Source organism: Mus pahari, chromosome X (genome assembly GCF_900095145.1).
Source record: "Mus pahari chromosome X, PAHARI_EIJ_v1.1, whole genome shotgun sequence".
Lineage (NCBI taxonomy): Eukaryota > Metazoa > Chordata > Mammalia > Rodentia > Muridae > Mus > Mus pahari.
Genome location: NC_034613.1, coordinates 145,581,368 through 145,606,219, shown reverse-complemented (window position 1 = coordinate 145,606,219; position 24,852 = coordinate 145,581,368). Strand labels below are relative to the sequence as shown.

Genomic DNA, 24,852 nt, shown 5'->3' with positions numbered 1-24,852 from the left:
ATGTTGTGGTGTTCTCACTGTTGTAAACTATACAGTAAGTCTATTCAGTTTTCTGTAACTTTCTTTAACTTTCTTTAATGATAAAAGTTCATTGAGAAACATTTGATTGGGAGACAAAGAAATGTCTACATTGAGATAAAAAGAGACCTCTTTCATGACCAGGAGACACAAATTCCATAGTGGCCTATGTTGAAACATGTTTTCAGTGTTTTTAAAGGTCCCTATGTCTGGACTGGAGAGATGTCTCAGAGGATAGAGTTCTTCCCATGCAAACATGATTCTAAATTCTGATGCTCAGGACACAGGAGCAACAATGGATGTGGTGTTGCACAACTGTAATCCTAGCACTGGTGGTCAGGGGGTAGATCGAGGGATGAAAAAGTGGAACCTAGGAGCTTGCAAGTTAGCCAGCCTAGCTGGATCAGTGAATTCTAGGCCAAAATGAACTTTGTCTCAAAAAATAAGGTGGAAAGTATTAGAAGACATAAAAGCATTAACCTCTGGATTCCACATCTATAAACATCACATGGACACACAAATGTACATAGTAATATACAAAATAAACAGTAATAAATACAATTGGGGTCCATCTACGGAAGTGTCCCATCCATAAAGAGAAGCATATTTTATAGTGATGTGGGGGTTTTTGTTTGTTTGGTTGGTTGGTTGGTTTGTGTGTATAAATACGACTGACTTATTATAAGTTACTTGAATATGTGATGAAAGTGCTCCTTTCTAGGGAAAAGTATTTATTGCTATTGGATGAGAATCAGGAAAGAAGCCAGAGTTAGAAGCCAGAACAAGGGAACTGTCCCTTAGGTGGCATCAGGTGGCAGAGTTGGCTTTATGGGATCTACTAAGCTGTTTCACGGAAGGGAGATGCACTGTGAATCCTTGACAAGGAAAAACAACAGCAACAACAACAACAACAACAACAACAACAACAGGTGTTGGCCCCAACAAGGCAGCCAATAAGTTACTCTGGGGTACCAGAGACTAATGTAGCTGAAACCTTTTAGCACCACAAAGCCTCAAGGAGCAATGGAAGGAAATAATTGGAGCAAATATACTGAATTAAGATCAGGAAAGAGCTTGTCCCTTGTCTCTTCCTCATGACCTTTCTCAAGTCAGAGAGTGTGGGGCTAGGCTCTGGGACACAAGAACTGACCAGGGTCCCTTTGCTTTCCTGTGTTCAAGCCACCTGCCATCCCCCCTGTCCATCCTCCTTTCTCTCCCCCCCCCCACCTGCCTAGCCTTCTGTTGCTCTGCTCCCAGGAGAGTGAGGGTGACACAATTGATTAAAACCATTTTGTTCTAGCTGTGAAAAAAAAAAGATCAGGAAAGAGGCATCATACCCCAATTTTTGTCTTTCCATCCCAAATTTTCACTGCTAGCACTTCCCAATTTTTTAATCCAATGGGAAGCCAGATGAAGAAGGCAGCTTTACTTTAGGGTAAATTTCAAGGGCAGAGAGAGTCAGAAAGACCTGAACAATGGATCTTGAATAGTGGGTGAAGTTTATTTCACAGACACAGGAATCACAACAAAGGAAACACAAGTAAAAGACAATGAAGTTATGAAGTAGCATAATATCAAGTAAATTCCCTATATGGGGACTAGAAATAATTCTTTAATATAGAAATTTTGAACAGGGAATTCATTTATGTTAGCTTTACTTATCTACCCATTGTTTATTTATTTGTTTTTTTGAAACATTCTCACTCTATGCCCCAGGCTGGCCCCAAATTCACAGCAATTTTTCTGCCTTAGCTTCTTAAGTTCTGAGATTACAGGAATAAGCCACCATGCCTAGCTGAGAAAATTAAAATAAATTCAAACAAATATATTATCTCAAGCCATTATTCTGGGATTTCTTATCATCTGCTTTTCTCTTCCTCTAGAAGAATTTAGTTATCAAAATGGGCCCTGAACCAGTGAATCATTTTTTTAAAATCCTGTAAAGATTATAAAAAGGGGGAAAATTTATAAAAGTGTGGCCAGGCAACTCCTTAAAAACATCTCTGATTAAAATTGATACATATCACTGTGCCACATAATACTCTATATTATATTTGCTAGAACAACAATATCATAAGTATAAAACAATTATATCATTTTTTACAGAGGGTATAAGTATACCATAGTAGTCATAATATAACACCTTGGCATGGTAACAAAACCCACTGGTGTTTAAACCTTCCCCCTATTATTGCAGTACAATGTGGCTAGAACTCAGTTTGCTGAACCTGAAGTGGTTATTTTAATAGGTTTGAGAAAGGATTTGTTCCTTATTACAAAGTTTCCAGGTTTTTGCTTGAGAAAGTCTTTGCTCCTTATTATCAAGTTTTTTGTTCAAAAACCATATTTTCCTGCAGGTTAAAAGAGAAAGAGAAAGAGATAATCAATCAAGAAGAAAAAGTCTGTCCAGCCATGCAGCACTTCATGCTCTGTGAGCAACAGATGTTGACACTTCAGAAATATTTGGGGTGATTGGAATTTTTAACCCCCAAAGGGCTCAATCTGTTGGAGCCCTGAGCAAAGAGCTTGTGTAAGAACCATCAGTCTATCTGTCCCTTTGCCACTCAAACCTGGGGCCATTCCATTTCATTTTGCTTGCTAGGGCATGATGAGATAAGCCATGGAAATGTATCATTTCCCATCAGATTCTACCCTCATTTTTTAAGTTCCTAAAAATGCCACTAAAGTGGAATGTGAAAGCTGGGCCTTTCAAGAGCTATAGTGATCTTTTTGAGATTGATGACTCTGCCCACAGTGAGCATGTAAGCCAACCTTAGGGCTTGCATCATGAGTCAGGAACCCTTGGGAGAATACAGAACAAAATCTCCATCTAATTAGCTTTTATACCTTTACTGGTAAAATACATTATGATTACATACAACTATGAATATATATTAATTTAAGATTTTAGTTACTGTGTGTGTATATATATATATATATATATATATATATATGCATGCATATGTATATAATTTTATGAGTGCCTGCTTGCATGTATGTCTGTGCATCGTGCGCATGTCTAGTGTCCATGGAGGTCTGAAGGGGCAGTTGATCCTCTAGAACTAGAGTTAGAAATGGTTGTGAGCTACCATTTCTGTGCTGAGAGTCAAACCTGGGTCCTCTAGAAGAACAGTCAATACTCTTAATCATAGAGTATCTTTCCTACCCACTTATATTAGTTAATTATGTAATTGATGTCATGAATATAGTGAGGATTCTGAAGCATATGTTTAAAATATATTTAAATGAGGTTTGTTCAAATGATGACTTGAGCTTAGTATGGTGGCATAGACACATACCACCAATACTTGAGAGGCGGCGGTAGAGAGATTGAAGTTTGAGTCCAGCCTGGACTTCATGGCAAGTCTCAGCCCCCAAATAAACTAAAGAAACAGAAACAACAAAACAAATCAAGAAAAGTAAAATGAAAGTGAGATCGATATTTTAATCACTTAAAATCATTTTGGTATCATTGCTGCATTAAATCACTGAATGTCTTCAGTGACAGCTAAGTGACTAGAGATGATTTTTATTAATATCATGCTTCATCAATTTACTGCAAAAAAAAAAAAAGAAGAAGGTCGTGTGAGTTCAGCTTAATTCTTTACTTGATGTGAATCAAATCATTGGAGAATGAAAAGGAGCCACAGATAACTCTAAAGGGACAAGTGGACAAAGGGCAGTCCTGGGCTGCCTATGTGGTGGCTACATTTCATCTATGCTAAGGATTGGAGGAATTCAACTGGAAGCTTCTTTGATGCCCATCAAGTGTTCTCACAAACCAAATGGAAAATGCTGCCTTTTCCTGTATTTACCAAATGACTCCACAGCCCACTGGAATGTTTCAATTAGAAGATTTTTAAGCAGGTTAGAGAAATCCATCTCCATGTTTTCAAAGACTGCAGCTTCTATCTGTATATATTTGCATAATTTTCAATAAAACAATTAGACAACTGTTACATCCAAACATCTGTTTTCCTCCATGCTTAGCACAATCCAAATTTATGTAGAAAAAAATCAAATTACTTTCTCACTCATCATTAAAATATCTTTTTTTTTCCTGAGAAGACCACTCTGTAAAGTTTATCATCGGCTGGTAGCCAACAACTTCTATTAGAAGACAATAAATTTCCCTAGCCACTCTACTGGTTTGCTCTAAAAGCAAGTACATTTTTGGCATGTGAGCTCGGTTAGGTTTTTCTGCACCAATTTTTTTTCAACAGGGACTATGTCTAAATTTACCCTGGGAGCTTCATTTTGCTGCAGTCAACATTACTTCACCAGGGCTGCATTGGTTTTCTAGGTAGCAGCATGCAGGTGACACAGAGTAACCTCGGGGGTTGATTCTCAGATGCCATCCACCTTCCTAAATAAGATAGTTTCGTTCACTGATCTGGAGGTCAGTACACAGGGTAAGCTGGATTGTCTGTAAAGCCCAGAGATCCTTCTGTATCTGCTTTCCCAGCACCAGGACTACAAGTGTGTGCTTTCATCTACAGCTGGTGGTTTGGGCTTTGTTTCTTTGTTTGCTACCTATGCTTCCTTAGAGTGGATCATTTATTATTTTTTTTACTTTATTGAATATTTTCTTTATTTATATTTCAAATGTTTTCCCCTTTCCTGGTTTTCCGTCTGAACACCCCTACCCCTACCCCCTTCCCCCTCCCCCTGCTCACCAACCCACACACTCCTGCTTCCTGGCCCTGGCATTCCCCTACACTGAGGCATCGAACCTTCAACGGACCAAGGGCCTCTCCTGCCATTGATGTCCAACTAGGCCATCCTCTGCTACCTATGCAGCTGGAGTCATGTGTACTCCTCGGTTGGTGGCTTAGTCCCTGGGAGCTCTGGGAGAACAATGTCTTGTGCTGTAAGATCAAGAATTGACAAATGGGACCTCATAAAATTGCAAAGCTTCTGTAAGGCAAAGGACACTGTCAATAGGACAAAATGGCAACCAACATATTGGGAAAAGATCTTTACCAATCTTACATCCAATAGAGAGCTAATATCCAATATATTCAAAGAACTCAAGAAGTTAGCCTCCAGGGAAACAAATAACCCTATTAAAAATGGGGTACAGAGCTAAACAAAGAATTCTCAACTGAGGAATACTGAATGGCTGAGAAGCAACTAAAAAATGTTCAAAATCCTTAGTCATCAGGGAAATGCAAATCAAAACAACCCTGAGATTCCACTCACACCAGTCAGAATGGCTAGGATCAAAACCTCAGGATCATTTATTATTAAAGGTATGTGTCATTATGCCAGGCTACAAAGCTTTGCTTTCCATTTTAAGTCTCTCTCTCTCTCTCTCTCTCTCTCTCTCTCTCTCTCTGTGTGTGTGTGTGTGTGTGTGTGACATTGCCAAAGATGGCAGAAGAGGGAGTTGGATCCTCTAGAGCTGGAGGAACAGGTAGTTGTGAGCCATCTAGTGTAGGTGCTGAGAACCAACTCAGGTCCTGTGTAAGAACAGTAAACACTTTTTTGCTGTCTTTCTGGCCCCACTGAACAACATTTTGATGTGCACTCTTTGGGATATAAGGCCATTTTGTTTGCATAGGAAGTACTTTATCTATGGAGCCAACTTCCCAGCTCCTTTGGTTGCATGCTTGTCTCTGTTTTGAGAATAACATACCATTCTAAGAACTGTCATTTTATAACAGACTACACAGAAGATTTTTCTCAGTCATTGTTCTTTTAGAATACCATAAAAATTAGAATTTGTTTTGCTGCGTGTTTAAAGGGGAGCTGTTCATATCTCCTAATTGGGCAACATCAAATCTGTAAACTATTTTAAAATGAACTGAACTTTGCATATTTAGACTATGCCATTGAAAAGAAACCGTGCTTATTCTAAAGCATTCTGATACTCTCCAACAAAAGGTTTTTTGTGATTGTAAGGTTAATCATCCTGGAATCTCTTTGCTTTCAAGGACTATGTAAGTTTCTAAGCTTTGAATCTTTAAATGCTCCTGACACATTGTGGAAATTGACTGACAGTGGCCTGTGGAATTGATTAGTGAAGGTTAAGGTCTTGTAAACCTGTGAGGTACATGTTCACAAAGGCAAAAAGCATGAGCCATACTGTTATGTACAGTGAAAACCCATTATGTGCAGTTACTTCTATTAAAAAGATTAACTCATCTTCAGTGGAGAAATTTGGTTTGCCTCATTTGATCTCTAAGGACTGAGACTTGCAGATTTATTTGCTCAAAACATGGGAATTAAATATAAAAACATATACATGGTAAGAGAAATAGAACACAAGGACATGAAAACAGAAATGTCCAAGTAGCTGTGCCCCTTGACCTCTGTAGCTCTGGATACAGGGACATTTAGGATGTTCACTAACAGGAATTTCTAACCCTCCTATCATAATGTTCCTTTCAAAGTATGATTACCTAGTCATTTTGTTTCTGATCTGTGATTTCTTCTTTCCCTCATATGTTTCTCATTTCTAACATGGTATATGTACATATAATTATTGTACTGAATTATTTTTTCTAGTAATTTATTTATTTATTCGCTTTATATCTATATCACTGCCCCTTTTATCCCAGTCCCCCTCACACAGTCTTTTCCCCCTCCCCCTTTTTCTCCCCCTTCTTTTCTTCTCTGAGAGGGTGGAAGCCCAACTGGGCATCCTCTAACCCTGACACATCAAGTCTCTGCAGGGCTAGGCATATCCACTCCCACTGAGGCCAGATAAGGCAGTCCAGTTAGTGGAACAGGGTCCAGAGGCAAGCTATAGCTTTAGGGACTGCACCCACTCCAATTGTTGGAGGACAAGGATGAAGACTGAGCTGCACTCTGCTACACATATGTGGGTTGCCTAGGTCCAGCCCATGTATGCTCTTTGGTTGATGGTTCAGTCTCCGAGAGCCCCCAAGGGTCCAGGTTAGTTGACTCTCTTGGTCATCCTGTAGAGTTCCTATCCCCCACCCCCAGAGCATCCATTCCTTCTCCCAACCCTTCCACAAGATTCCCTGAGCTCCATCTAATATTTTACTGTCGGTTCTTTGTATCTGTTTCCATTGTCTGCTGGGTGGAGCATCTCAGGAGACAGGCTTCTGTCTACAAGCAAAACAGAGTACCACTAATAGTGTCAGGGATTGGTTCTTGCCCACTGGGTGGGCCTTAATTTTGGCCAGGCATTGGCTAGTCATTCTTTCCACCTCTGTTCTTTGTCCCTGTACATCTTGTAGGCAGGACACAATTTGGGTTGAAGGTTTTGTGGATGGGTTGATATTCTTAATCTTTTTCTGGGAGACCTGCCGGGCTATTTCATATCCTCCCAGCTTCTTCCAGGCTTTTCCTAATTCACCTGCAGGGGTCCCTGACTTCAATCCAATGGTTGGGTGTAAGTATCTGCATCTGTCTCCGTCAGCTGCTTGTTAGGCATCTTATGAAGACCAGCAGTCTCAACTAACCCAGACCTCTGAGATCTCTCAAACACTGAACCACCAACCAGGCAACATACAACCTGGTCTGAGGCCTCTGACACATATATAGCAGAAGACTGCCTGGCCTCAGTGAGAGAAGACATGCCTAACCCTTGAGAGACTTGAGGCCCCAGGGAGAGTAGAGGCCTGGCAGGTGGGGAGGGGAGGCTCCTCTTGGAGACAGGGCAGAGGAGGAATGGGATGAAGGACTGTGAAGGTTTGATTTTTTGATTTTGTTAACTTGCAAACAATGTCTCTGTCTTTTAGTTAGTTGACTAAGGATTTGCCTATCATATTGATTTTCTCAAAGAAATAGCTCTTGGTTTTATTGGTTCTTTGTATTGTTATATTTGTTTCTAACTGAATATTTTCAGCCCTGAGTTTGATTATTCCCTGCCTTCTATTACTCTTGTGTGTGTTTGCTTATATTTTGTAGAGCTTTCATGTGTTACTGAAATTTTTAGGACGAGAACTCTCCCATTTCTTTATGAAGTCTTAGTGTTATGAACTTTCCATTTAGCACTCCTTTCATTGTTTCTCATAAGTTTGGGTATGTGCATCAATGTTTATAAGGAAATAAAACAATAATCAAAAACTTTCTAGATTTCATTGAAATCTAGAAAGTCTTTAACTTCTTTATTTCTAACCTCAGTGATCACTGAGTAGAGAGTTGTTCAGTTTCCATAGTATATAGGCTTTTTATTTTTGTTGAAGTCCAGTTTTAATCTATGGTGATTTGGTAAAATTAATGGGGTTACTTCAATCTTATATCTGTTGAGAATTGCTTTGTAACCAATTTTATGATCAATTTTAGAGAAAGTTTAGAAAGGTCTCAAATGAAGAAACTGGTGAAAATGGAGTCTTGATGTATCCTACTATTAATGTATCAGATTCAGTGTGTGGTTTAAACTTTAGTAATGTTTCTTTTATGACTGTGTGTGCCCTTGCATTTGGGGCATGGATGTTCAGAATTGAGAAGTCCTTTCATTCGATTTTTCCTTTAATTAATATGAAGAGTCATCCTTCCCTGTGTCTTATGATTACTTTTGGTTGGAAGTCTATTTCATTAGACCTAGAACGCTAACTCCAGCTTGTTTCTTGAATCTGCTTTCTTGGAAAACATTTTTCCAGCCCTTTACTCAGAGCCAATGCCTATTGTTGTTTCTGAGATGTGTTTCTGTATGAAGCAAAATGCTGGGTCCTGTTTATGTATCCAGTCTGTTAGCCTATGTTTTTTTAATTGGGAAATTGAGTCCACTGATGTTGAGAGATATTAATGACCATTGATTGTTAATTCCTGTTATTTTGATGTTGGTATGGTAGTGTGATTCTTCTTTTGATGTTAATGCTGTGAATTTATTTATTTATTTATTTATTTATTTATTTATTTATTTATTGTGTTCTCTTGAATGTTGTTAGCTTCATTGTGTTGGAGTTTTCCTTCTAGTAACCTCTGTATGGCTGGATTAGTGAAAGGTATTGTTTGAATTTGTGTTTTCATAGACTGTCTTGGTTTCTCTATCTATGGTGATTGAAAATTTTACTGGGCATAGTAGTCTGATCTGACATTTGTGGCCTCTTAGAGTCTTTAATCCATTTGCCCAGGCACTTCTAGCTTTTGGTTGTGAAGTTGGGTGTAATTCTGAGAGGAGGTCTGTCTTTATGTTACTTGGCCTTTTCCCCTTACAACTATTAGTATTCTTTCTTTATTTTATACATTTAATGTTTTGATTATTATGTGGGGTACGGGATTGGTCCAATCCCTTTTGGTCCAATCTCTTTTGGTCCAATCTCTTGATGTTTATAGCCATCCTTTCTTTATATTAGAGATATTTTCTTCTATGATTTTGTTTAAGATATTTTCTGGAACTATCTGGAATTTTCTGGAATTTGGGAACCTTCTCCTTCTTCTATTCCTATTATTCTTAGGTTTGGTCTTTTCACAGTGTTCCCAGTTTCTAGAAGTTTTCTATTAGATTTGCCATTGAATTTGACTGATGGATCAATTTCTTCTATGGTATTTTCTATGCCTGAGATTCTTTCTTTCATCTCTTATATTCTGTTTGTGATGCTTGTATCTGTTGTTTCTATTCTCTTTCCTAGGTTTTCTATATCTAGGATTGCTTTAGTTTATGTTTTCTTTTTCTTTTTTCTTTTTTAAAAAGATTTATTTATTTTACATATACCAGTACACTGTTGTTGTCTTCAGATGTAACAGAATTGGGCATCAGATCCCATTACAGATGGTTGTGAGCCACTATGTGGTTTCTGGGAATTGAACTCAGGACCTCTGAAAGAGGAGTCGGAGTTCTTAACCACTGAACCATCTCTTTAGCCCCAGAAACTGTGTTTTATAGTTGTTAAATTTATTCCTAAGTATACTATTCTTTTTGATGCTACTGTCAATGGAATTTATTTCTTTTTTAACTTATTTTATTAGATATTTTCTTCATTTACATTTCCAAGAAGCGGGAGTGGGTGGGCAGGGGAGCAGGGTATGGGGGAGGGTATAGGGGACATTCGGGATAGTATTTGAAATATAAATGAAGAAAATATCTAATAAAATAAGTTAAAATAAAAAAGAAATACGTTTTCTTTAATGCTTCTATTTCCATTTTCAGCTCCTGGATCATTTTATTTATATCCTTCACCTGTTTGATTGTATTTTCATGTATTTCTTTATATTTATTCATTTTCTTTTCAAAGGCCTCTACCTATTTGAATGTATTTTCCTGTGTTCTTTAAGGGATTTGTTAACTTCTTCTTTAAAGGCCTATATCATCTTTATATGAGTGGGTTTAAGGTAATTTTCTTGTGCTTCTGTCTTGTTAGGATATTCAGGGCTTTCTGTAGCAATATTGCTGGGATGTGGTGGTGCCACATTATCCAGGCTCTTGAATCTGTCCTTCCACAGTCCTTAAGCCATCTAGTTTTTCCTGGTGTTGTCTGGGTGCTCCTGATACCAACAGGAATCTATGAGAAGGTAGGGGAGCCATGTGCCAGACAATGGAGGTCAGGGGACCCAACTCTGCTGGCTATGCTTTAAGTAGATCCCACTGGCAAGGAATTAGTGGGACAGTATTTCAAGCTGGTAGTTCATTCAGCACCTGCAGGCCTCCATGGGGAAGCAGGATGCTCTTGGAGTCCCCCAGACCTGCTTGGCACAGAATGGCAAGCCAGGAACTGGACAATGGAGGTTAGAGTACCACGTGTGTACAACTCACTTCTGCTGGACATGCCTCAGGCAGACCAGACTGGGAAGGGATTGGTGAAGCAGGGTTCCAAGATGGTTGTTTTTGTGGTCCTGAAGACCGCCACAGGAAAGTAGGATACTCTTGATGTCCTCCAAAGCTCCTTGGGTTGGTGGAGTGAGCTCAGATGCAGACAGTTCAGGTCAGGGGACCATGTGCAGTTCACCACTTCCAGCTGTGTTTGAGAAGGATCTGACTGGCAAGGGATTGGTTGTGGCAGTGACTTGTTCTTGGGACCCTGAAGACCTATATGGGAAAGCAGGAGACTCTTGGGGACTGAAAGACAATCCCAGAGTGGAGGTCCTGGAACCACATGCATACAATTTTCCTCTGCTGACTCTGCCACAGGTGAACCAGACTGGGAAGGGATTGGTGGGGCAGGCTTCCAAATTGATTGTTCTTGGGATTCCACAGACCTCCTCAGGGAAGCAGGACATTCTTGGGATCCCCCTGATCTCTTTCTTCTATTCCTATTGTTCTTAGGTTTTGTCTTTTCATAGTGTCCCTGATTTCCTGGAAGTTTTGTATTAGAACCCTTTTTAGATTTGGCATTTTCTTTAACCCATCTATCAATTTTTTCTATGGTATCTTCTATCAATGATATTCTCTCTTCTATCTCTTGTATTCTATTGCTGATGCTTGCATCTATGGTTCGTGTTCTCTTTCCTAGGTTTTCCATCTCCAGGGTTGCCTCTGTTTATGTTTTCTTTATTGCTTCTATTTCTAAGTCTATTAATTTTATTTTCAGATTTTGAACAGTTTTATTCATTTCCTTCATCTGTTTTATTTTATTTTTCTTCGTGTTTCTTTAACACAAAGATTTATTTATTTCCTCTTTAATCTTTCCTCTATTATCTTTATAAGATGAGATTTAAGGACATTGTCTTGCTCTTCAGGTATGTTAAAATATCCAGGAAAGAAGTTGGTTTTGATGGTTCCATATTGCCCTGGGTTTTGTGGGTTGTGTTCTTGTGCTGGCCTTTAGCAATCCAGTTGTCTCTGATGTTGGCTGTTGTCTGGAACTACAGAGAGCTGGCAGTTTCTAATAGCAGAGGGCCTCTTGTTGTCCTGGGTGGCAGCAGGCCTCCATGGAGGCAGGCTGAGCTGTGGCCCGGAATGAAGTGTAAATCCTGGATTTCAGATAGAGTTGTTGACCAAAAGATAGAGCCCAGAGGGAATGAAGTCAATCTCAGGGTTGCTGAGCTTGCTAGGGGCCCAGCAGGTGGGGGATTGGGGCATGGGTATCTCCCCTCTTTTTCCCAAGTGGCAGCAGGCCTCCAGGAAGGCAGGATGAGCTGCGGCCCAGAAATGGAGTGCAGATCTGGGATTCTGCATTGAATTCTTATGGGCTAGCCATTCACATATAATCATGTTGAAGATTCAAAATGTCTGAGTATCTTTAACAGAGCAGAAATCCTAGTAGACCTCAGTGTCTTCCTTGTTCATTGTCCATTCCTGTGATAACCCATGTAGTCTCTTGAATTTCACTGATTCTGCCATTTCTTTACAACATTCTGAGGGGCTTGCTACCTTCTTAGGCAAAGCACAAAACTACTACTTCTAATGTTTCTGCTCTTCACTGGAGTCTTTAGCTTTATTTTCTTCCACCAAGTAGTTCATACTTTCAGGGGGGAAATGCATAGGAAGAGTGGTTTGGAATCAGCTTTCACTTTGAGCTCTGAAATCAGAAACACAGGCTAGTGCTCCTAGGACAGAGATGGGAACAGGATATAAATGCTGGTGACTGGTACTCTCCTAAAGTGACAACTGGACTTTCTTGGTACTAAAGTCACCTTATCATGCTAAACTCGGGCACAGATGCCTATTTATATCCTTTTCGGTTCAAGTCTTAACCTCTCAGGTGACCAATCTGCCATCACAAGCCTGATCAGATACCTTAATATTCACACCAAAGGTGATGTTTCTAAATTTGGTTCTTTCTTCTAGAATCTTCCATCTCAGCACATTTTCAACAGAAGGATCTTGCTGACTCTAATGGATGTATCAAGTCCAAGAAAAGACTATAGGTTTTCTTCAAGTATGCTTTCTGCCAGTCAATGCAATTTTTTTTATGATCCTTTTACTGTTACAAAGGAGCGAAAGCTCCAAAATTAAAGGAAACTCCTTTCCTTTTGTCATGGGGAATCAATCAGCAGGAGTCACACAGTCCCTTTAGAAATGAAATCCCCTAAGAAACAGCAAGACTGTTCAGTTAATCTGAATGGGCACATTTTCCACCTCAATTATTAGCCTCTATTTTCAAGTCATAGATTTCTGACTTATTTGTATGTGTTTGGTGTAGGGCCCTGGGGAAGGGATGAAGGTTGATGTACTGCACCACTGTATTCTTATAGTTCCAGCATTAAAATTTACTGGTCAAGAGGTGAAAATATGTGGCTTTCAAGTTCCTTAAAAAAACTCACAACCAACCTCACCCCCCCAAAAAATATCTCAAAAGTTCAGGTTCCCTTGTTTCTTGCCTTACTACAAAGATCAGCTTGGAATTTCATAGTATGGAGATATCTTAGTGCAAATCTATCTACTAAAGAAGAGAGACTGATAACTTTGAGATCATTAATCTGAAAATATAACCTGATGAGCAAGAAAATGGTAGTGCTATCAGAAGCTTTCTCTCAATATACAAGCAAAACAGAGTGGATCAAAAATCTTTAATAAGCATCAAATGCAAAAACTAGCAGCAACCAGAAACTATGCATTTCTTTTGGTTTGTAATGAATTTGGGTAGGGAAAGCACTGCAGCTATGCAGCCCCACACGAGATACTGCCAACACAGGAAAGCAGTATCTAAGAAAGGGAGGCCCCTGCCTGCCTCTGCTCTGAACACTTCTCATGACTCCTGTTCCTCCAGCTCACTCCTTATCCCTGTACTACATGCTATCTTTTCATTCTTTGTTTTTCATTCTCTTTGTGTGCCCCTGGCATAGTATTGCCTTGGGCATCACAAGTCTTTTTGGCATTTATTCTGCCATTGCATTGGATCTAAACATTTTAATTGCAAGCCTTGAACTAATGAGGCATGTTACCCAGAGAGTTGAGCTACAGTTGTTTGAAATGATAGGTTGGTTTCTTAGCTACAGTTTCTATTGCTATGATAAAATACCATGATCAAAATCAACTTGAGGAGGAAAAGTTTTATTTCCTCTTACACTTCTAAGTGACATCCCATCACTGAGGGAAGTTAGGGCAGGAACTCAAGCAGGGCAGAAATCTAGAGGCAGGAACGGATGGAGAAGCATTGATAGAGTGCTGCTTCATGGCTTACTCTTATTTGCATAGAATAGCTTCCATAACACCTAGGACCAAGGAGTGGATGTATCCACAGTGGAATGGACCCTCGCTCACCAATCAATCATTTGGATACATCCGAGTTGGCTTACAGACCCATATTCTCGATTGTCATTTTCTCTTCCAAAATGACTCTTATAGCAAATTGATATAAAACTAACCAGCATCATTGGTTTTCACATTTTACAATGGAATGCTTTTATCATGTTATCATATCTGAAAATCATTCCCTTCTACTCATTGATCTTTGGAGATAAAAATAAAAGCCATTGTCTTCTGAACACTTACCATGTGCCATTTTGTAAGTGCTTTACATGCCTTGTTTGCTTTGCACATCTCACTTATGACATTGTTATAATGACTGTCATCATTTTCCAAATGATGTATGAAGTAGGGAAGCAGGTCATATGACTAGTATTCAGTGGCATTAAAACCCAAAGCCAGGTCACCTGACTTCAAAGTCTTACTCCAAACAATCATGCTGCTCTGTAAGGTCCATCCTAGATCTCAGTACCTGTTTCCTGAGCAAAGAAGTCGTCATGATATAGGTGCATCAGAACATGTACTCAGAACATGTACTCATCGTCCACGCTTGGAGAGAAAACATATGTGCAGGAGAAAAGTTCCAGAGTAAGATGTTCACTCTTGATCCATCAGTTGGTTTCCAACAATATTAAAAAGCCCCCAAATCTCTACCACTTCTGTCATCTCACCCCAGTGTGAGCGATTATGATTTGTCAGAAGGGATGCCATGGTCCATGGGTGCTCTTTTTCTTATGTACTAATCTTTCTGCTGTCAACACAGTAGCTGAATGCTACTATTCAGACTTTAGGTATTAGAATGCTAACATTATAACATTAGATAACATCAATTTTAGAACGTTAGAATGCTAACATTCAGACTTTCCATTGGGTTACTGGTTTAGTCAGAGCAAAAGACCAAATAGACACATGAGCCTGTACCATCTCTGTAGAATCTCCACTATCATTCCTTTATTACCCCATCATGGCCTCAAACCCACAACCTACCTCTTACTGGCCCCTAGATATCACTAGGCATGTTTTCTTCCCATGAGGTACATTGCATTTCATGATCCCCATGTCTTGAGAGCACCTCCTCCAAATGTTAACCTGGCCCTTGGTAGAACAATTTGCAGCACTATTATTTAGTAGCTGTCTGCCCAGCCTCTCTGTGTAAATTCTCTCCTTACTAACCATAAACTGGTATGAATATTTTGTTTTTGTCTGCTTTCTTTCCTTTTATATTCCCAGAATGGAGAACCCAGTGGGTGTTTAATAAATTGACTAAATGAATAAATTAGTATATTATGAAGTTGTCTTCAAGGATTAAGCAAACTAACATATGGAAAGCATTTAGAACAAACAATACTTAGTATGAAATTGATGTTTAATAACTGTTATTATTATTATATTGTTATTAAATTATAATAATATGAGTTGTTGAATGAACAATATATTGAAACTTTAAATGCTGTTACTTTATTGTTTCCTAGAAAGAATCTAATAAAGCCACAGATGTTTAAAATATTCTAATTTAATTGCCAATGGGCTACTATAAGAGATGCCAAATCATTTGTGTCCTCCTTTCCTGTTATCTAGAGTGCACACTGCCATGGCCTCTTTTTTTGTGCTCATTTCGTTTCCTGTCATGGCTTTTGAAAAGAGCTTGTGAAGATGGTCAAACAGCTTCCATCACAGTAAGGTCTTCAAGAGATAAATCACATAACAGAGATGAACCTTAGAAAAAAAAGCATACAACACATTTATCCATTCTGATTCTCCTCATGTTCCATGTCTTAAGCAGTTACATTGTGTTTCAAGGAGATTTTAAAATTGTGTTTTCCTAGCGCAAGCGCATGTACACACACACACACACACACACACACACACATATATATATATATATATATATATATATATATATATATATATCCCAGAGGGTTTTTACTGCATTTCCCTAACTCTTATTAATTGCACCAAAGAACAGAATGCTTCCTCTTTCCCTGTCTTTCTTTCTTACATTTAGACAGTACATTGTCCAGACAGCATATAGAACAGCAACATCCAAAGTAATTTAAAATGATATTCTTTTGCTTATTAACAAAAAATATTTTAAGTTAAAATGAGTGCTGTGGAGATATCTCAGTGGATAAATGTGCTTACTTGCTGTTAAGTTTGATGTCCTGAGTTCAATTGCTAGGACCCATATGGTAGGAAAAGAAAACCAATTCTTGCAAGTTGTGGTGTGTGCTCATGAACACACACACATACACACACTCACACACACACACACGAGAGGGGGACAGAGAAAGAGAGAGAGAGAGACACAGAGAGAATAATTAAATAAATGTAGAATAAAGTTAAGTTACATGTCCTCAAAAGAAAGCTGTTTTGGACAACCATGAATGATAACTTTGCTAGGAGTTGCAGGTGTTGGTCTTTGACTAGATATTCTGGCCTGTCAGCCATGGGGACTTGAGCGATGATACCTCATTTTTTTTTCTGTGTTAAATAATTTTTTTCTATTTATTCACTCATTTATTACATCTTGACTGCAGTTTCCCTTCCCGTCTTTTCTCCCAGTTCCTCCCCTCTTATCCCCCCCCATCCACTCTTCCTCTATTTTTCTTCAGAAAAGGGCAGGCTTCCCAGGGTATGAAGAAAACATGACACACCAAGTTGCAATAAAAATAGGTACCTCCTGTTCATTTAAGGCTAGACAAAGCAGCCCACGAGGAAGAAAGGGTCCCAAAGGCAGGTAACAGAGCCAGATACAGCTCCTGTTCCCACTGTTAGGAGTTCCACAAGAGCACCAATCTATGCAACTATAACATATGTGCAGAGGTCCTAGGTCAGTCCCATACAGATACCTAACGGTTTTCATATTAATTTCATTGTTGACAAATGTTATAACAATGACTGTTCTGTTCCCTTAACCTGTGGGGTGACTCTAAGTTGAAAGCACTTTGAATTTTTAAGTATTATTTACTACTGATGGTTTCATACATTTACATCATGAATCTTACTCCTTCTTATCCTCTATCCCTCTCCTCTCATCCCACTCCCTCTCCTACTGGAACAATTTTTCTTAACAAATCTTCCTTCAATTTTCACATCTTCTTTCTGAGTTTACTTAGAGTTCCTTGCACCACTGAAGAGAATTATACTTTCCAAATGCCATATGATATTCAAGCTTGAATTATTATCAAAACTTCTGTTAATGAGAAAATTCATTTAAAACATTCAAATCGTTTTTTTTTCCTCAAAGTAAATGTCAAGACCTAAACACTTAGTTCCTTTTAGAATGAAAAATGTATTTGGTACCAGGATAGGCATCACCACTACAACCATCTATATTTTAACTTATTATTAAATAAGCTAAAAGTCATTTTAACTTTGATAAGCTCAAGTGCCATATATACTTCTTGCTGAATGCCCGTTACTTTATGAGACCATGGGTCAGCATTTCAGTTAAACCTTGATAGTGTTATACAAAGAAGTAACTTTTTACCACTGGTTATCAGTTCAGTTTACTGTTGAAAACCTGCTCTGGGTCAGACACAGTTCTAGGTTGCTGAGACATATCATGAATATAATTAAGTTCATAAGACTAGGTCTATAGCTGAATAGCATGTAAGAGGCCCCAGGTTCCACTCCCAGCTCTAGAAACGTGACAACTAAGTATTTTGTCCTTAAAGGCTGTACATTTCTGTCGTGGAAAGCAAAGAAGTAAAAATAAAAATCAGCATAAAAATAAATGTCTTCTGTAGTACATTTGTAGGTAAGTAGTGCCTTAATGGAGAGAGATAATAAAAAAGGGAAAAGAGGTTAAAAAAATTAAAATAGTATTCCAAGGTAGTCTTCTATAAGATGGTAGTATGTGAACAGAAGTTTAACAGAGGCAGCAGTGCAGCCTGCAAATACTTGTAGGACAAGCATTTCACATTGTATGAACAGTCAGTATAAAGCCCTAACATGGGCATGACAAGAGTTCCCATGGAGCAATATATAGACCATAAAAGAGTCTTTAAATCTTTCCTACTCTCTATCAGTGACAATAGGTTTCATTTCAGAGCTAATGCCTAACTGCCACATTGATAACTATTTTCTTTTGTCTTATTTTTTCTACAGTCACATGACACAGGCAATCCCATTCGATGACCCTCGGTTTGACAGCTGCCAACTCATCCCCCCAGCTCCACGGAAGGTGGAGATGAGGAGAGACCCTGTGCTGGGCTTTGGGTTCGTGGCAGGGAGTGAAAAGCCAGTGGTCGTTCGATCAGTAACACCAGGTAAGGATCCAAACCCACTCTGTGGTCTTTCAGAAAGACTAGTAGTTGTCAAACCCAGTAAGAATGACTTCAGTTCATTTCTGTGAGTGATCAGGCTGTGAACTGAAGCAACACTTTCCCATCCCCCAAAAGATTACAAAAAAAAAAAAAAAGACAGGCAGAAATGAGTCACCAAAATGGGCTTTATTTCTCATATCTAAGTATGTATTTTTATATGTATATTGGGGTATTCTGGAGCAGAACTTTGGTATGTTGTCTTATATGCTTGGTACTATATCTGTAACCCTACCTAGTATAAAGCTCATGGCAGTCTTACTGCCAGTGTGCCCATGCCTGATTTCCAAGAAGACTTTAAACTGCCAAATTCATCATATTCTTGGGTCAGGGAAAACATTGATAGTACCACTGTTAACCATGGCATCACTTCTGAATGGAGAAATGCGAATAATGATAGGCAGGCATCATAACAGGTGTAAGTACCTGATAGAAAACATAGTATCACATTCAGGTTATAGTATAATTTATTCCTGGGGCAGTTGAATTATTTTACAAGAATACACATCCTTTCATTCTCACTAAAGGCGAGCAATGTCTATGCCCCATTGTTGTTGGCATGGATCAAGTAAATGACTTTGGCCAATGACACATTGGTGAATACAATCAACACAGAAGTTTGAGATGCATGTGTATAGTTGAACTCTGTCATGGCTGTAAGAAGGTATGTTTTCCCAGGGGGCCTGCTATTCCTACAGCCTCAACTCCACAATAAACTCCTGGGGAAGCATCTGGTTAGCCTGAAGCCTGAACCTCAGTTCAACCCAATCTGTAATTTGAATCAGATCTATTCAGTTATGCCAGGCCTGAATCATCCTAATACTCTACAAATGGGAGAAGGAAAAATTATTGGAATAATCTGTTACACAACATATACTAACTGGTGTACATTCTCTCTCTCTCTCTCTCTCTCTCTCTCTCTCTCTCTCTCTCTCTCTCTCTCTCTCTCTCTCTCTCTCTTCCTCCCTCATTACATGCTTTATATTTTTGCCTCCACTCCTTTCCTTCTGAGAGAGTATCCCTCAGCATCCCCCTTCCCTAGGGAATCAAGTCCCTACAAAATTAGGCATATCCTCTTCCATTGAGGCCAGACAGAGCAGTCCTCTGCTACATATGTGCCAGGAGACTTGGACTAGCCTACATATGCTCTTTGGTTGGTGGCTTAGTCTCTGGAAGCTCCCAGGAATCCAGGGTAGTTGATACTGTTGGTCTTCCTATGGGGTTGCAAGCTTCTTCAGCTCCTTCGATGCTTCCCCTAACTCTTCCATAGGGGGTCCCCGACCTCAGGCCAATGTTTGGGTTTAAGTATCTGCAACTACCTCAGTCAGCTTCTGGTCAAGCCTCTCAGAGAACAGCCATGCTAGGTTCCTGTCTGCAAGCACAGCATAGCATTAGTAAAAGTGTCAGGTTTTGATTCCTACCCATAGGATGAATCCCAAGTTGGGCTGGTCACTGGCTAGCCAGTCATTCCTTTAGTCTCTGCTGCATTTTTGTCCCTGTATTTCTCTTAGATAGGAACAACTTTGGGTCAAAAATTCTGATGGTGGGTTGGTGTCCCCATCCCTCTACTGGAGGTGGTCTCTTCAGGTTCCATCTCCCCACTATTGGGCATGTTGGCTAAGATCATGAATTTTGCAGGCAAATGAATGGAAATAGAAAATACCCAGAGTGAGATAACCCAGACCCAAAAGGACAGGAATGATGTGTACTCACTGATAAGTGGATATTAGCTAAAAATTACAGACTACCCATGTTACAACTCACAGACCCTAAGAAGTTAAACAAGAAGGAAGTCCCAAGTGAGAATGCTTCAATCCAAATTAGAAGTGGGTACAAAATGGGAGGCAGAGGGAGGAAGGGACCTGGGTGGGAGAGGGGAGAGGGAAGGGAAATGTGGGGGCAAGATCAGATATGGGGGAAGACAGGAGGAAAGCCCAGAGGACCAGGAGAATAAATAGAAATATGCAGCTACTGGGGGTAGGGCTAGGGGCGAACCTCTAGAAAGGCCTAGAGACCTGGGATATGAGAGGCTCCCACGTCTCAATGGAGGTGACATCACATCTCTTAAATGCTATCATATGACAGTACACTGTATCTCAAGCTGTTCCACTATCAACACAATAGACTCACTCTACTTTTCTGGAAAAAAATTGCTTTGGTTGTGTATTATGTACATTTATGCCTTTATTTTAATGGACAAAGGATACTTATCTCCTTTGTCATTACTTTGAAGCTTTTGCAAATCAGTAACAGAATTCAATAGTAAGGTCCTACACATAATAAGATAGATTCTGGGGGCTAGAGAAATGGTTCAATGAGTAAAGTATATGCTATGCAGGCAAGAAGAATTGAGCTCATATCCCCAGTAGGCATGTAAAGCAAAGCATGGTGGCCCACATCTGTAACTCTAGTGATGGGGTAGGACTAGAGAGTAGGTTCCAAGGACCCATTGCTAGTTAATAGATATACAGGTTCAGTGAGGGACTGTGTCTCAGAGTCAGGTGGACAATGGTGAAGAAAGAACTAGACATCAATCTCTGGCTTCCACATATATATAAACATACATATGCACAAAACCTACAATACATATACATGCACCATACACATTCATACAAGATATAGAAATGTCATTTACAAAGTGCACAGATGCTCCTGTAATACTAATCAAATTTGAGTACTGTCTCTGGCTCTTATTAGGCTTTGTAATACCCATGTCCAGCCCCTGCTTTTCAGTTGGTTGTAATTTTCTGTGTTATCCATGTTATAAGGATTCTCATAGCATCTAATTTAGCAAGTTATTGGGTTGTACATAGAGATACTTCCATAACTTCTGGATTATTATTAATGAATTCTCAAGTGTCTGGACTTTTAGTCAGGCAATGATAGGAAACAGAAGTTAACTAGTGAAATGATATAGATTTTTTAAAGTTGATTAAATTTTTAATTTCCCATTCTTTTGACATAACCTGGATGACTCAAGGACCACAAATACAGCTGAGCACTTTATATGGTAGCTGATAAGAGTGTTTCATTCCAAGCTGTGCCAACACAAAGCTCCTTACTTTGTCCTCGGGGCTTTATGCTTCCTTAGATGTGATTCATATTTTCTGACTCTGTGAATGCTGAGTTTGAAACTACTGAGGATTGTATTTTCCAAATATGAGTGCTTCTTTTTATGTTTTATAATATAGATCCAAGTACACACACACACACACACACACACACACATTGTGGTAGTATAGAAAAGAAAGCAATCTCTTGAACTCATACTTCTAGAAACCAGCTTTCCCAGAGATGAGGAAGACATATAGCACAGACAGAATTCTGTACGTGCCAAAGCAGACACTGTAAGCACTGGAAAATCTCTACCTTTTTTTTTCACGTCCTGAACTCTTCTTTGCTTAGAGAGATTATAACACCCACTGTCCATCATTTTTGAGGAGAGTGGTAAAAGAGCATAAAGTCCTTCTTCTGGTTATTTTTGAGTCAAAGTGTTGGTCAGATAAACTGTCTATCATAAAAGTAACTCTATTCAAGTCCCAGGTGATTTTAGCAACATGACAAGATTTTTTTTTCATACAGCACAACCCTGTTATCATAGCAATGGTGGTGTAACAATTCTCTGAAGGAGGCCATTATTTCATATTCGGGAAGGATTTGTGTGTTACCTCTTCTAGAGTTCTTGATTTAAGTTGCTTTGGTTAACCAAGAATATTGCCATTTGATCTAAAGGAATAAGTCAACAATATAGTGACTCATGACAGTGCTCCCAGAACTCAGGGGGCTAATTCAGGAGGATAACTGTAATTCAAGCCCAGCCTGAGCTACATACTGAGTTCCAGACAGTTTAAGCTATGGAACAAGACCTGGTCTCATCAAAAGCAGATAAAACTCACAGGTGAAACCTAAGAATATGTCCTATTGTTTGAGTATGGTGTTCTCACCAAAACACTTGAAATCCCCCCTTCAAACAGCATGTCAAAAAAATGTTTCTGTGTTTAACCAGCATTTGATTTATAACCATTTGCTTGACTGAATAGGTGTGGCTGGTTGTACATAATCAGATGTTTGGAATCTGTTTCTCAAGTACTCTTTCTGAATTCCTTGTGTGCAAACACTAATTCTCAGTGCCTAGAGATACAAAAATAATGTTTTCTATCACTTATGTAAGTGCTTTTTAAAGTTCCCTATTTCCTCACTCCCCAGAAATACAAATTGATGGTACAGTTCGAGTGGCACATAGGCCAAGTGTCAGAGCGTCTGGAGAATAACCAAAGGAGTTTGAATTTCTTGTTCTGGTCATGAAATATTCATTCCAATTTTAATCAAATGAGTAGTAAACTTATTAGGAAGATAGTATTCTAACTATACCTATTGCCTAGTGCTGTCTCTCTGGAAATACGGTGAAAATTATATAGTACCACACAGCACCATGTCAGTATTTGGGAGGTAACTGCATCCAGCTGTACATGGGGGGATAATTCAAATAGTTGAATAATCTGAGCAATTGCTTAGGCTTTTCAATTTTCAAAACAGTTGTGAATTTCACACAGATGTGGTTTTAAGTCTTGTTTTGCAAGAGGGAGTTCAAAAGAGAAGTCAGCCCCTCTGAACTTGCAATGCATCCTGATATAATTGTACCTTCATGCCTATTCTTTTGCTACTAAGCTCAGTTCTCTCATTTTGTTGGAGGAATTGTTGTAATATTCAGTGAGGTTACCAAGTGAAACATTATGCTTATAGCCATGGGCACCATAACTGCCCAAGAAACATTAGTTTCTTATTCTCTCCTTAGGAATCCAACTAAAAAAAAAATGAAGCACCCCATGACATCCAGAACTGTCAGGCCATCACATCTAGGCCTGGCTGTTGTACTGATCATAAACAATTTGCCCAAATGTCAACAGCAGACAATGCCACTAACCATGAGATATCAGGGCCCATGAGCATAGACAAACATCCATGCACACTTGAAGTTACATATTTGACCAACCACACCCCTCTGCTACTGACATGGGAACAAATTTATTGTTAAAAACTTAGATCACAAATAGGTCTCCTTCCTTCACTGACTTTATTTATTGTATTTTATTTATTATTTTATACACATGTGTGTTCTCCTGCATGTGTCTGTGTACTGCTTGGGTATCTGGTGCTCTTGGAGGAAGTCAGAAGAAATCACTTGATTCCCCCAGACTGCAATTACAGACAGCTGTGTGTGAGCCTCCTCCTGGCTGCTAGGATTTAAACCAGGGTCCCCTAAAGAGCAGCCATTGTTCTGAACCTCTGAGCCATCTCTCCAGCCCCTGGGCCTCCTCATTTAACCTCTCAAGCAATCATTTCAATGTTTGTGATGAAACTGTTTTCAATTCCAGTTAATATCAAAACTACAGAATTTGCCTCCACTTCGTTTAACCTGTCCCAACAGTACTTAACACACAGCCAAATTTTATAAGATGCCTTTACTAACATCCTATGGTTGAGTATACTGTCTCCATACTTGAAAGGAACAAATCCATGCACTTTTGTTCAAATCTAGTCATGCCCTAGTAGTTGTTGAAGAATACGGGTGAAGATATATCTTGAGATTCTTCTATTGCTGCCTCTGGAATCACACAAAGGGTGGCTGGAAAGATGACTTAGCAGGTAAAAAGTACTTGCTGTTGCAGAAGTCCTGAGTTTAATTCCCATGACCCAGATGGCATTTCACGTCTGTCTATAACTCTAGTTCTTGGGGATCTAATTCCCTCTTTTGGCCTCTGCACACATGTGGTGCACTAACATGCATGCAAACAAAATACCCACACTCATAAAATGAAGGAAATATGTGAGAAGAACTAAGAGCCTAGTATCAATCTTGCTGGTGAAGTTTTAAAAATCCACAGATGCCCGAGTCCTACTCCCAGGAATCCTGACAAGTCATAGTGCAACCTGGTCCTCAGATAGTCCCAAAGAATACCCTGACGTTTTTGCTGAGAGCATAATTTGCTCATAATGAGAGGAAGAAATTTTAGGTGGGTAGCCAAAGGAATTCTCACGTGTGTGTTTTGCTCTCATCTGTCTCCAGGTGGCCCTTCAGAAGGCAAGCTGATCCCAGGAGATCAGATTGTAATGATTAATGATGAAGCAGTCAGCGCTGCGCCAAGAGAGAGAGTCATCGACCTGGTCAGGTAGGTGACGTATGCACTCACCTGTACCTCATTATACTTTCTCACAAGGCTTGTGCATGGTTCTTAGGTCTTATCTGGAAGAGCAACAGTTTTCTGTGAGCCAGTACAGTACAGAATCATGAGCCTACATATTCCTGTTATAAAAATGTCAGTGATACTGTCCACTAATAAAAGAAACAAACAAGCAAGCCAGGCATGATGGCGCACACCTTTAATCCCAGCACTTGGGAGGCAGAGGCAGGCGAATTTCTGAGTTCGAGGCCAGCCTGGTCTACATCGTGAGTTCCAGGACAGC

The 24,852-nt window shown here is 39.4% G+C and overlaps 1 protein-coding gene across 9 annotated transcripts in view; it reads left to right on the top strand.

Moving 5' to 3' along the window:
- The window catches only part of Frmpd4 (FERM and PDZ domain containing 4), a 972,353-nt gene that overhangs the window by 816,031 nt on the left and 131,470 nt on the right, over positions 1 to 24,852 (top strand). For all 9 annotated transcript variants that reach the window (XM_029534155.1, XM_021187619.2, XM_029534150.1 and 6 more), the window contains 2 exons: positions 18,173 to 18,333; positions 24,455 to 24,557. In XM_029534155.1, coding sequence (XP_029390015.1) covers positions 18,173 to 18,333; positions 24,455 to 24,557 — 264 coding nt within the window. The remainder of the gene's footprint in view (positions 1 to 18,172; positions 18,334 to 24,454; positions 24,558 to 24,852) is intronic.